This window comes from Astyanax mexicanus, chromosome 25, assembly GCF_023375975.1.
Source record: "Astyanax mexicanus isolate ESR-SI-001 chromosome 25, AstMex3_surface, whole genome shotgun sequence".
Classification (NCBI taxonomy): domain Eukaryota; kingdom Metazoa; phylum Chordata; class Actinopteri; order Characiformes; family Acestrorhamphidae; genus Astyanax; species Astyanax mexicanus.
In genome coordinates this window covers 19426119-19440229 of record NC_064432.1, presented here as the reverse complement: position 1 = coordinate 19440229, position 14111 = coordinate 19426119, and the positions used below count along the sequence as shown (strand labels likewise).

General features: G+C 36.5%; 1 protein-coding gene across 35 annotated transcripts in view; it reads right to left on the bottom strand.

Annotated features, from left to right (window-relative positions):
- The window catches only part of LOC103034479 (protein tyrosine phosphatase receptor type D), a 535243-nt gene that overhangs the window by 96766 nt on the left and 424366 nt on the right, over positions 1 to 14111 (bottom strand). For 19 of the 35 annotated variants that reach the window (XM_022681944.2, XM_022681952.2, XM_022681947.2 and 16 more), the window contains 3 exons: positions 4781 to 4969; positions 3400 to 3408; positions 2366 to 2383 (listed from right to left, as the gene is read on the bottom strand). In XM_022681944.2, the coding sequence (XP_022537665.1) occupies positions 2366 to 2383; positions 3400 to 3408; positions 4781 to 4969 (216 nt within the window). The remainder of the gene's footprint in view (positions 1 to 2365; positions 2384 to 3399; positions 3409 to 4780; positions 4970 to 14111) is intronic. The other 16 variants (XM_022681957.2, XM_022681960.2, XM_022681962.2 and 13 more) reach the window with 2 other exon arrangements.

The following is a 14111-nucleotide window of genomic DNA, read 5'->3' as shown; positions in this document are numbered from 1 at the left end:
TTTGTTTCCTGTTTGGCCTCCATAAGGTTTAAAAACATTATATCAGCTGCTTTTATAGATGGTTTATGCAGGAAAAAAAATACAGTAATAAAAACAAAATAAACAAATGCAAATCACTGAATATATAAAGAAATCTAGAGTTGTGAATGGCTAACAGCTATTTTCTTTTGCTATCGTGTTTTTTGACAAAACTTCTCAACAAGTTGAGTTCAGCTGAACTCAAACTGAACTGTTCTTAAAAAAAATAATAATAAATATAAAAAAGTAAATACAACACAAAAAAAAATAAATTAAAAAAACGAAAAACCCACAAACCTTCTCAGATGTTGGCTGTAAAAATTAGCATTAACCCTCCAACTTCTAATGCAGTGTTATTTTTTGCTTCATTTTCTGTATTCATGGTGTCCATTAAAATAACATAGATTTTTAATAATCAGCTTTATAATTGATTTTTGCTTAAAATTTAAGTCAATACATTTAAATTTATGAATCTGCAGCTTTTATTAAAATTAACTCATTTTGGTGAAGTACCATGAGTACAGAACGGCAACACTGCAGTAGAGATTTAAGGGCACATTTAAATATATGCACTGTTCATTAATCTTCTTACGAGACACTGTACAAATCACAGAGATGGAAAAGGGGGGAACATACAGTCTACATGTTGCAGGGTTTCTAAAGGCACTTTAAGTCTGCTTTAACATAATACTCAAACACACGTAGTGTTAGCAGTACTTTGTCAGAAATGGCTTAAAAGTAGGAGGGACATAAATAGAGCCCTGCAATATACAACACCTGACGGGACTGTTCAGTATGGGGATGAATGACACTGCTTCAGGGCAGCATGGATCAAACGTAAAAAAAGGTTTACAGTATACGAAAGCAGCATAACCAGGGAGGACAATCGAAAAAAGAAATTTCGGGTTAGGAAATTTGGCAGTCAATTTTGTCAAACCCAATAGTAGTCAATAAAATGGATTGTGACTTCGAATGGTAGAAAAATGCAGCATTAGCAAAAAATTTCAAAACCAAAAAATAACAAAAAATTGGAAAAATAAAAATAAAAAATGCTTAAAAATTCTGCTGCTTGGGCTCGAAAAATTATGTTAGCATCTAGACCATTTACATCACCCTCTGTCAGAAAACGTATTTGACATGCAAGTCTTTCCAAAGAACAAGAAAACGTACGTGAGCACAACTTACAACCTTTTTTTTGACAACCCTTAGCTGAAAAATAAAATGCAGTTTTATTAGAGGTCAAAATTCAAAACGGCTTGAGCCGACAAGAAAGCAACCAACCACTGCCATAGCTTGTTTAAAGCTACAAATGACACCCATAAAAATCCACAAATGGGATCAGCAGTGTGGTGTCACATGACCCAGGGAAAAATGTATATATATTTTTTTCTTTCATATTTCTGCATCAAACCACGCCTCCGCCTCCTGAGTTGCTCAACAAAAAATGACAAAATGGCACCTCAGTTCCCTCTGCCAGACCCCTCGTTAGCTTTTCCCCCAAACCCTGAAGGATGGAACAAAAAAATCAAAACGTCAAAAAGGAAAACAGCCTTCAACCCAAGAAAAGCAAGAAGGAAAAAATAGGTGGTAGAAGGGGAAAAAAGCACCGTAGAAACTTTATCAAAAAAGTGGTTGTTTGGGCTTTTTTGTTGGGTTTAGAGGAGGGTATAGGTAGAGGAAAGCAAATAGAGAAAAGGTCTGAGAATTAAAAAAAAGATAGAAAGATGTTTTTTATTGATTGTATTGTTTTGGGGGGAAAAAATGTGGCAGAGTAGAGGCGTGACGTCTTCGGCGTGCCTGCGAAACTCCATCATCGAAGGGCACAAGAACAGCTAAGGGGGGGAAAAATGTTTGGTTGTTTTAGTTGGACAAAAAGAGGGACACATGAGTCGCTATGGCCAAAAAAAGAAGAACGAAAAGGAAAAACAGCAGGTAAAAAAAAAAAAACAATAATAATAACAATAATAAAAAAAAATAACAGAAGAAAACAAAAAGTCAACAAAAAAAAAGAAGAAACGGCACTGGATATGCTTCTTTGCGTCATTAGCAAGCATATCGCATAAAAACGAAAAATTGAGGCGAACTGGTCAAACTTAAAAAACAAAAATTAAATAAAGCAGAGAGGCAAAAAGTAATGGGGGGAATGGAGAAGGAGTGTAAGACATTGGGTGGGACGGGGAGGTCACTGAAGGAAAAGGTAGTAAGGAAGGGAGGAAGGAAAGAAGGGTGTAAGATGGAGGGATTCGGATCAAGAGACAGGACATATACATGGAGGCGGACGGGATGGAAGGACAGCAAGAATGAATTTTAGTTTTTCATTCTGTGAACTTCAGTTCAGCTCTCTTACCTCTTATTGGCGTACCACCTGGGTGGATAATATGAATGCAAATAAGATTAGAAAGAAGAAGCATTAGTACGAGAGGAAAGAGGCTGGGGGCTTTGGAAGAAGAATCAAATTAGCTTTTTCTCTTTTATTATTTCTTTTTTTCTTTCTTTTTTTCTTTAACAGAGTATGTTAAAAAATTAAGGATACTGGAAGAAAAGAGATAAAGAGATATTAAAGAGAAGAGAGAGACAGCTACAGAGAGAAAGAGAGAGAGAGAGAGAGAAAGACAGATAGTATAGTAGAGTATTTGACTTCCTCTATTGGCAAAGAAAACAGGATTCAGCATTGGAAGCAGTTTGGAAGGAGCAACTTTGCACAGTGGTTAACCACAAGGAAGGTGCCATTTTGAAATTGGAAAATTGGGCATGGCTTTATGTTAGCACTGGTGACCATTAACAGCAGGTTGGGTAAAGCTTTGGGAGTCTGGATGTGGGGCAAGGACAGCAGAACCTGAGATCTCAGGATGTTTGACCTCTAAATGCACAGAGCGTAGGTGTGTTGAGGGTGGAGTTTTGTGGACAGGAGGAACCACTATGGTGCTGTTGTGGTTGTGTTGGTTTTGTTCAGGTTGTGGGTGGAATAGGGAGTGAAGGAGTGGTCAGTGAGAGCAGGGATAGTGTCTGAGTGATACTGATGTGTCCTGAGAACCAAAATCACTTCATTGTTTTGTATTTTTGTGAAAGAAAAGGTGTTAGCATATTAGCATCCTAGCATATTAGCATCATCTGTGTGAACTAGACTAGGTGTGTCTGGCAAAGTGAATTTGCCAGAGTTAAATCAACACATTTAGTGTTAAATTAACACTGTGGGTGTTAAAACATAACACTATTAGTGCTAATTTAACAATAAAGATCACATTTAACACTGGCAAATTTACTGTGCTGTGGCTACGCTAGCTAACTGTTAGTAAAATGCATGCCATGCATTTTAACAATAGTTTGAGAGACATGGAAACATTAGTGGGGGTGATGTGTGCTTCAGGGCTAAGCACTTACCAAAGGACTCTGTAGATTTAAAAAATACGGAGAGAAGAAAGACAGCATAGAAAATATGAGTATAATTCCTTATGTTTTGGAACAGGTTTTTTTTGTTTTTCTTTCTTTTTCAATGTTTTGGTACAGAGTTATATCTTAAGACTCTATTGCACAGGAGAATAAGAGGCGTACATGAAAAAAAAAATAAGGGTTATAAGTTATAAGTTCACACACTGCTGCTGACAACAAGAAATAGGTTAAACAAATAACTGAAGACAAGACAGAAGTTAGAGAAGCCAAGAAAAAGGCAAAAACGTGATCAGAGAGACCAAAATGCTATTATTTACCTCAGAAATACAAGCAAATCTCAATACACACTCCAGATCTATCCGCTAACTAAGAAAACAAAGTGTTAGCTAGCTAGCTAACCATGTAAACAAAAGCAGTTAGCATAAATGCTAGCATTAAATATCAAGCCTTTTGTTACAAAAGTAAAGTTTTAGAGGGTGGGCAAGGGATATTAAGGATACTTCACAAGCAAAGAGAAGCAAAAACTGATATTTACACGAAAATAAAGCAGCGAATCCACAAGGGGAAGCTAGCCGCGGCAAACACACTACTGTGGCTGTTCTATTATTATTGGAAAATGTTCCATTTAAAAAGTGTTCCAATTAAAGCCGCACAAGACGATCACTGAATAGGAAATTAATGTGATAAGGGTTACAAGTAACACATGGACAGGGACAACATGAATTTTGATTTAGTTTGACTTGGGTTGTTTTATTAATCACACTCTTCAAACTGGACGAATTAGCAAAACAACATGAACCACGCGGAGGTGAAAAGAGGAAGGGGGGCCCTTTTGTTCTGAATGAAGCCCAATGTTGAAAATTAGTCAGTTTAGAAGAAGAAAGGTAACAATGTCAAAAAAGGATAAAAAAGAAAAGAGAAAGAGTATGGCTTTGTCACTTACTGCGATGGAGCAGTAAAATAAATGGTAAACCGCTAACAATGCAGTCACAGCAGTGAGTCATGGGAAATAACAAAAAGTGCTGAATAGAAAAAAAAAAGAAGAAATAACATGACTACCTGGGTCATGAGGTCAGATGGAGACAGAAATCACACACACTCATACGCCCATACACACACACACACACACATACACACACATAGAGCTGGGACTGAGAAGACAACAATGGCATTACCTACATACAACTTAAAAAAAAAAAAAAAAAAAAAAAAAACACATGAGAACGAGATACGAGGTATGAGGTACGATAATAAACAATAAAAACTGATAACAAAAAAAACAGCAGGAGGGAAGAGTGAAAAGAAGAGCATAGGGTTTTCTTTTTGTTTTTTTTTTCAGCGGAAGAGTGTGTGCAGAGGCCGGGTACTGTACCTGATCGGAGCTGTTTGATTCGTCCGTTGTTGTTGGTGGTGTTTACAGGGAGGAAGTCTTTGAACCAGGAGATGTCCGGGTCCGGGTTCCCGCTGGCTGCACACAGCATGGTGGCTGTACGAGTTCGCTCTACTACCTTCAGCTGGGGACCCATATCTATGGTGGGAAAACCAGCGGGCAGCTGGTCCTCTGAAACACAGCAGAACCGGAAACATGTTAAACACACACTCACGTACACACACATACTGTATATATATATTAGTAAATTAAAGGAATGAATTAAAAACCTCATACTGATTCACACAATTTGGCAAATGATTCACTTTGGAATACAGTACAGTACAGATGTGATTCAATTCCTTGAAAAATAATAATAAAAAAAAAGATTCATCAGAATTTCTCTGAAATTCTCAGACTGCAACCATGATTCCATTGTTCAATTTAAATATTTTGTGAAATCACTGTGAAACTTGACAAAAATAACTCAATTATGATTCTTTGTGATTTTTTCTCCTAATATCACATTTCACAATAAATTGCTTGTTCATATATTCATGCTCATGTTTTAACCATGTTTCACCAGATCTGACAAATGGCACAGGAGGTCCAACAGAGGTCAGTTATTATGCAGAAAACATCAACATGTCATCACATTTACTGACAAAGTCAGACTTTGCATTAACATACACAAGTAGTGGATAACACAATTGTGTAATGGTTAATAAGATGTTAATAAGGCTATATAAGCTTCTCAGAACATGAATACTTACTGACTGATTCAACGTAGTGTCAATTATTATAACATTTCTTGAAGTGGAATTAAACTAGGACTGACAAATTCAGCCTTCATAGCATCTTGGACTTAAAAATATATATTTGTCTGTCTCTGATGTTTCAATTTTTGCAGTTGTTGCAATTATGAATGAAATATACAGATTTTTTTTCAAAAATGTGTGTGTGTGCGTGCGTGTGCATATGTGTGTGCGTGTTGGACATGTGTTTCCATTTGTGCTGCATGTGTGTTTGTATTTGTTGGAACAGGTGTGTGCATATCAGCTTGCACTGAATAGGAAACCGTGTGTTTTGGCCGATGTCAAATCAGATAAAATGGAGTGCGTGCACTCAAAACACACACGCGCGCACACACACACTTACACACACACACACTTACACACACTGATAACCAATCGACAGGTCAAAGGCAGATGCAGTGATAATTTGATTGCATTCAGAGACAAGAGTGTAAGTAAGGTCAAGATAATTTCCCAATTCATCTCAAAACACTGGATCACCATCATTCCAGAGTAATTAATACCCCTCTAGCCCACACCAGGCATAATGCAGGGTGTCAACAGGTGCATGTTTATTTGTTCCAGAGGGTCCCACTTAAAAGAGAATTCTGGTGTTAAATGAACTTGCAGTGGTTGCAGTGAAAACATGATAACATGTTGAAACTTTGAAAACATGATAACATGTTGCATTGTAAGCATGGGCTAAAAGCGCTGTATTTCAGAATGCTGAGGGTGAATGGAGAGTGGCTTTTTAAAAAAGTTTCCTACTGGTGATCATGTTTCACTACAACCCAAGTCCATCTCACACCAGATTTCTCCTTTAAAGTTGAATGATGAGCAAGTGAGAAATTGCTGAATAATAATAAGAAAGATGGAGTGCTTTCAGACCTCAAATAATGCAAAGCAAACAAGTTCATATTCATAAAGTTTTAGAGTTTAATCACAGTTTTCATGCATCCTGGCATGTTCTCTTCCACCAGTCTTACACACTGCTTTTGGACAACTTTATGCTATTCCTGGTGCAAAAATTTAAGCAGTTCAGTTTGGTTTGATGACTTGTGATCATCCATCTTCCTCTTGATAATATTCCAGAGGTTTTTCAATTTAGTAAAATCAAAGAAACACTGTTTATGGACTGTGTAGAATATGATGAACTTGACTGTAAATGCACTATATAAATAATAAATAATAAATATAAATAATAAATAAAGTGCACATTTACAAACAAACAATGTATCTCCATTTGTTTTGACTGTTTCCACAACACTTTGAACAACTAATCAACACACACACACACACACACACACACACTGCCACATTTTGCCTCCAACTATGGTAGCTAGGGTGCGTTTGACGCTGTAAATATAAACAAAACGTGGCTGGCATTGAGAGAGGCAGGGTTATGTACCTTAAGCATCTCTCTGAATGTTTTGATTCAAATAATTAAACATCCTCCTTCTCTCTCTCTCTATCTCTCTCTCTCTCTCTACACAACCTTTTGGAGATGTTCCCGTCATTAATTTTGCATGAGCTGCATCGTGTGGAAACAGCCGGCATGTCGTCACAACTATGACTGTCGTGGCTGAATTCCAATAACGCCGCTGGCTCTACAGAGAGCAAGAAAAAGAGAGAGAACTCCAACTTTTTAGACTTCAGAATGAAAATAAGAAAGCTCTAAAGCTCGGCAGGTAAACAGTAAAAGCTCCATTTGAGGAGTTTTCCCTCACAGCTTTATGGAAAGTATCTGTTTTGGCTTATTTTGACGGCCTTACTGTGAACTTTCAATCAAGTTAAGGCAAGACTTTTGCAAGAGCTGTGTCCAAGTGAGCTCTGCAAATTGGTTTTGTCATTATTCAGAGTGCAGCTGGAAAGCCTAATATAAGACTTATTTTCACCCCAATCCTCAAACACGCCCAGCTTATCTGCAATTCATGCTTTGTTTTGAAGCTCCAAACATACCTGAGCCAGGTAACTAAGAGCACCACCCTGAAAAACCCTACAGGAGTCTAGATCAGGATTGCTCAATCTTTTGCTTTTGCACTCTTGAAATAAGGGTGCTGTATAGAGTTTTTTGGGTGATGGCATCTTCTTTTTACATAAATGGACATTATTTATGAATGCAATTTAACAGGACATTATGTTCTGTGTTCTGTTGGTAGAGCATTTAAAACATAATTTAATAAGTTTCTAATATATATATATATATATATATATATATATATATAAAAACCTTGCATTAGGCATTTTTTTAAATAAAATGAATCTGGTTAACTTTTTGCAGACCTGAATTATTTCCTGGTGTTGAAAAACAAGAACCAGTAATAATAATAATAATAATAATAATAATAATAATAATAATAATGCTGTTTTCTGTCTGCAATACACACTAAGGAAGACTCTAATATTATAATATAAAATCTATGTTAACATTAAATCTAATTAACAAAAACAAAATTATAAACTTTTTAATGTCTATTGAACATTTAATCCAATTAACTTAAATAAGTAACTGTTTTTTTATATCTATTGGATATAGGGCTAAGCTATTGTTTCATTGGCTTATAAACATTTTATTTGGCACGTTTGTGGTCTATTCTGATTAAAAACTGGTCTTAATTAGTGTTATGTGCAACAAAACATTTGAAAAAAACAAGAAAATCCATTGTAATGGACACAGGGTCTAAAACGGTTAACATAGAACCAAATTTTAATAATAAATGGACTAAAAGAAACCCCTGACAGCACTATTATAAATCTAAACATCTAAAAATCCAAAAAAGTAAAACGACAATCCCTTTATTTCTACTGTATCTCTGTCTCTGGAGGTTGCTGCTGACGTCAGTAACAGTTGTTTTATTTTATTTTATTTTTTTTTAGCACTCACGATGTTTCTGTTATCAACTGCTGTGGTTTTCCTTGGTCTACCTGCTCAACATATGTTACATAGTACACCAGTGACGACTTTCTTCTTCAGGACAATCAATGTATCAGGACATGCATGAGCAATAATTTTAATACTTTTGCTCAAAAAAAAAAAAAAAGTTTCAAATAAAATGCGCTGTAAATACCTGAAAATGAAACCTGAAATACTGATATTTTTTGTACGTAGCAAAAATTAAGGAAAAATAAAGCAACTGTCCTCATTGTTCCAATACTTTTGGAAAGTATATAATTTCAATCAGCTTACCACCAAGGCATGCATGCTGTGGATCAAAAGCTGTAGACGTAATATGCATGTAATAATCTGATAAGAAATAAATATTGATATATGTTTAATGTCCTGTGTGTACTTTGCTTAGGAGATGTTTATCCAGAGTCAATCACAGTCATAAAAGATTACCACTATAAAGACAAAGACAAATCAGTATTTACTCCATTGTTTATGCCATTCATCATTTACTAGAGGAGCTTCAGTGCTTTCAATTTAATGCTTTTGTGCGCTTGGCTCATAATTGAGGATTTGCAGAGGCTTATAAAAGCTTGGAGAGACTGATCACTCAGCTGTGTTGTATCTGATGCTGTTATAATGCTGTTTCAGGACCTGCCGCTTTTTAACTAAGATTAAGACACTTTAAATCATGTACAAAAGGCTCAGTCTTTGCACCGATCATTTTCAAAAGCTTATCAGATCTCCAGCAGGAAAAAAACAGAACCTGTTGTTGATACGTACTTTACGTCCAAATGTCTGTGGACACCCATTTCTACTGAATGCAATTAGCTACTTTATGTTGTACCTATTGCTGACACAGATGGGCAAATGCACACAAACACAGCATGTTTAGTAGTGATAGTTTTGAAAAGCTCTGCCAGTAGAGTCTGACTCTCAGGAACATGATTGGAAATGAAATTATTAGCACTATAGAGCATATTGTCTAATATCATACATAACAAAGAGGTATAAAGCTCTGTTCTCTAAAATGATGGCGCTCTATCCATTATTTCACGATGAGTTAGGTTGTGATATACAAGAATGCAAGAGGTGAGACAGCTTGGTGATAATAGCTAGTTTCATCAAATGCTAATGCTAATTTCAGCACCTATCCAAATCTCATCTCTTTTGCAATATCATGACTAGCTTTACTGCATATGAATTACTTCTACAGACCACTTTCACAATTTACAAGCTCAAAAATGCTTAGAAAAGAGCAGCAGCAGCTTTTAGAGGGGGCATGCTATGCTAGTTGGGGAAGCTAGTGCCCATTTCACATCTTGGGTTTCAAATCAATCATTCTGCCTGCAAACCAGGGCATGCTAGGGTTTAAAAATGGCAACAGAACGGGGCAAATGGCCAAAAAGATCCACATAATGGTTTTGGAGGAAACGCTAAACCTCTAGATGACCTCAACAAGGTGCTCTATTTGGACTAATGGCAAAGTAAAATGGTGTTGTGGTCAGATGAGACATGTTGGCGGTTTGGCTACTTTACAGGCACTCAGGGAATTGGTAACAACTAAAGAGATGTTAAGGGTTTGTTTGTGTGTTTGTAAGTGTTTCAAAGTCAAGAGTTTGCTGTTGTACAATGAAAAAACAGGGTTTATTCTTGTGTTTCTACATATGAATGATTGAAGAGTATAAAAACATATTATACACAACTCAAGTACATTTTAAACAAATTAGTGTTTTACTCTTTAAACCATTACTTTAAATTGAGATTAGGTTTACATTATTGACGTACTGTATGATACACTTCTCTCTCTCTTCCAAGCTTATCCAGACTCCATTTCCCATAATGCCATTTTTGGTGGAATAACCCTGGTTTTTAATCACAGTTTAATGCATCTTGGCATGTTCTCCTCCACCAGTCTTACACACTGCTTTTGGATAACTTTATGCCAGTCCTGGTGCAACAATTCAAGCAGTTCAGCTTGGTTTGATGGCTTGTGATCATCCATCATCCTCTTGATTATATTTCAGAGATTTTTAATTTGGTAAAATCAAAGAAACTCATATTTCTAAGTGGTCTCTCTCCTTTGAGAGTGTATATCAGTACAGAAAATCTTTTAAAAAAAGTTTATTTTAGGTCACAAAACGATTGTAGAGTATATATTTAGAGGGTTCCATATATCATCCATTAGTGTAAACAGATATTGTGTAGAACATTTTATGGGACTTTGTTGAGAGTTTATCTTAAACATGGCAGTTTCTGCTAGGCTGTTGCTTTGTGGGTGATATGGTGTTCCAGGTGGTTTCTATGAATGTTAGTGGCTGATTGCTGTGTTATTTCTGGTTGCTATGGTTTCTCAGATGATTGTTTCTACTGGTTGCCACAGGATTGCTATGGTATTCTGTGGTTTGCAGGTTATTATAGGTGTATTTGTTTTATCATGATATAAGAAGGTTGCACAACTTCTGCACACTTTCATTCTTATAGGGAAAAAAATGCTAAAAAAAAAAAAAAACGTGTAGGCAGTGAAACTGAACAGAGCAGTGTACACAACAAAATACATAATAAGATACAAACTGAACATTCAGTAGGAAAATATGAATTAAGAGCACTGCGATGTGCAGCCAATAATACAGAGATGTTGTATAATTTGGTGAATTTCCTCTGCATATAAAGTAATCTAGCTAACTTAGTAAATCCTCTGTGGAAAGCTCCCCCTCCTCGGTTTATCCAGACTCAGCACGGGACTGGTGGTCAATAATAACACCGTCACTCTTGTTGTAGTGCTTCATAAGAAAGGACCATATGGTCAGTGTAATTTCAATTCACTGTACAGTAATGAGCGGAGAAGGCAATAATTTCTCCAGAGAAATGTAATGTTTTTGTACATTGTGTGTGTAAGTGTGTGTGTGTCTCTCAGTAGAAATCCCCCAGAGCAATTCCAAGGTCAAAGTCAGAATGAGGACTTTTTTAGAAAACAAGTCAAACTCCACCTGATTACAGCACGCCGGCCTACAGTCCGTCCCCGGAGCGCCGCCGAATCCATGCTGCCAATAATAACTACACGTGGCCGACTGAACAGCTCGTAAATCAATGACCGCCGTCTCAAAACATCACTGAAATTAAAAATGAGCCCGTGAGAACCCGTCACGCCGTTTTCCCAAGAGAGATCAATTCTTAACCTTCTATTCATTGAAACTGCCTCCAAACTCCACCTAATCAGCAAACATCAAGATAAACACTAGCTAGCACACCTTGAAACTAATTTAAACACAGGTGTTATAAACATTTATACGTAAATAAGGTCCAAATATAAAAAAATACCCTGTTTTTAAAATAGTCTGTAATATATTCAGTACAATCAAAAGTCTGAATACTATTTTAATGCATTTATTTTTTCTCCTACATTAAAAATTAAGAAAGGTTTAGGTCCTGATGAGAGCCAGTTTCATCATACTGTTTTTGACAGCCTTTGGGACTAAACTTGAGCATACTTTCAAAGTTATTGAAATTTTTCAGATTGACTGATATTCTTTTCTTAAATATTGATTTTGTTCTTTACTTAGTTCTTAATATAATATGGATTAGAACATTATTCAAGTAGGGCTATTCACGGTATACCATCAACTCTACCTCTACACTACTTTACAACTGATGCTCTCAAACACATTAAGAATCAAGAAATTCAAGTTATTAACTCTCAGCTGTTACCTGAAAGACTGAATTTCAGTTACTCTACCTCCTAAAGCTGACTGAGAAAATCCAGCCAAGATGTGCAAAACTATCATTTAAGAAAAAGGTGCTACTTTGAAGAATCTAAAATATAAAACTTATTCTGGTTTATTTTTTTTTTTGTTGTATAAATAATATAATATATTTTACTTCATAGTGTGGATAACTTCAGCATTATTGTGCAGTAAAATGAGTAAAATATTGGGAAAAAAAAAACACTGAATTTAAGGCATGTCCAAACTTTTGGTACTCTACATAATGATAAATGATAAAGTTCCCAGGAAGTTCTATTCTGTAGTTCATTAGACATATTAAACAACTTTTTTTATGTACATAAAATAAAATGATACCATCATTCAGACTGTGTGTGTGTGTTTCTAATATATTTGCATATTTATTTCTCTGCTTTAGCTAATTAAACAGTGGCTCTTTCAGCTGCTAGTTTTCTTTTGGTTCATTTTAATGATGAACGCCATCACGCCCTCCTTAGTGGAGACATTAAAAACAGAGCATGAATTCATTATGCTAATTGAAACACCTGAGCTTGAGCTTTCGAGATTAGCATGACCTGCACACGCCTGCGAAAAACACAAGTCGTTAGTGTAAATAAATTAATTAATGCATAAAGTAAAACTCCGTAGGCTGTGGCGGCGCTGGTATGCGAGCGATGTGCTTTCTTTTGAGCCCCCTCAAGTTTTGCATTTAAGATTGGGTGTCTTCCGGGTTTGTCGGCAGGAGACTTTAATTGCCCATAGGATGCTGCTATCACCAGCTGTTGGAGGTGTCAATCAAGACGACGAGTTTCTGCAATGCAATCTAGAGATGCTCCTCACGGCCTTGGGTGATGTTTTAATGCGGCTCGGTCGAACAGCTGGAGCTGCTGTGTTGTTCTGTCGTTAAAGGAACAGCGAGGATTTTAAGTTTATCTTCAAATCAGGCTTCTGTAGGCGTTATAGATAAACACAGAAGGCACCATGTTTCGTCGTCCACTCGTCCGCCCACTCTGAGGTAGAAATGTGTGAAGTTGCTTGTGGAAAGCTCTCGGATGAGCAGCCAGTGGTACGGTGCATGTGCGCACACCACGCACACACCAAGATTAATCACCATTACATTTATAAATCACCATGCAAATTAAACTGTGGCTCACTGCAGCACCTCTGCTGATTAACAGCGAGAGCAGCAAGCCTTCAGCAGCGACGCTTCCTCCAGACATAATGCTAAGTAAATCCTGCCAATTAATTGTTATTTAATTTGTGCTCTCGACATGTTTCTACGGCATGGCGGCCTGTGGAAAAAAAGAGCGGGTTATTGACAAAAACATTAAAATGTGTAAATGAACTAATCCAGCGTGCGTGCTGCGCGGCGGGAGGTTTTATCGCGTGCTACGTTAGCATTTCCTCTAATAGGCGGGGGGGTTGGATTTCGACTTGCGGCTGAATAAATTACTCTGAACTAATATACTGCCGCTCTGGGGACAGTCAAAGTGTTTTCAGCAGTAAGAGATGAAATAAATAAACAGAGGAGTGGATGAGAAAGGAGAGGTGGAAACTAGCTTTAGATTGAATAAAACAATCTAACTTGCTAGCTTGTCTCATCTAATATTTTTTTTCTCCAACACAGTAGCACTTACTCTGCTAATTCAGTAAATAATGGGACACCTGCTGTTGGAATAACAGTAATCTTTAATGTACAGCAAAGGCTAAATTCTACAAGATGTTGGAGCATTGTTGTGAATATTTGATAACATTACTGCCATTTACATTTAAGGTTCCAATAGGTACATGTTTATCTGTTCCAAAGTGTCTTATTCCATTGGCAGTATGATATACTGATATACTATTTTAAGAGCATACATGGAAATATATGAGTGTAAGTAAAGAAAAAAAGCTAACATGCTAGCTTATTTCACTGTATCCTTTTCCAT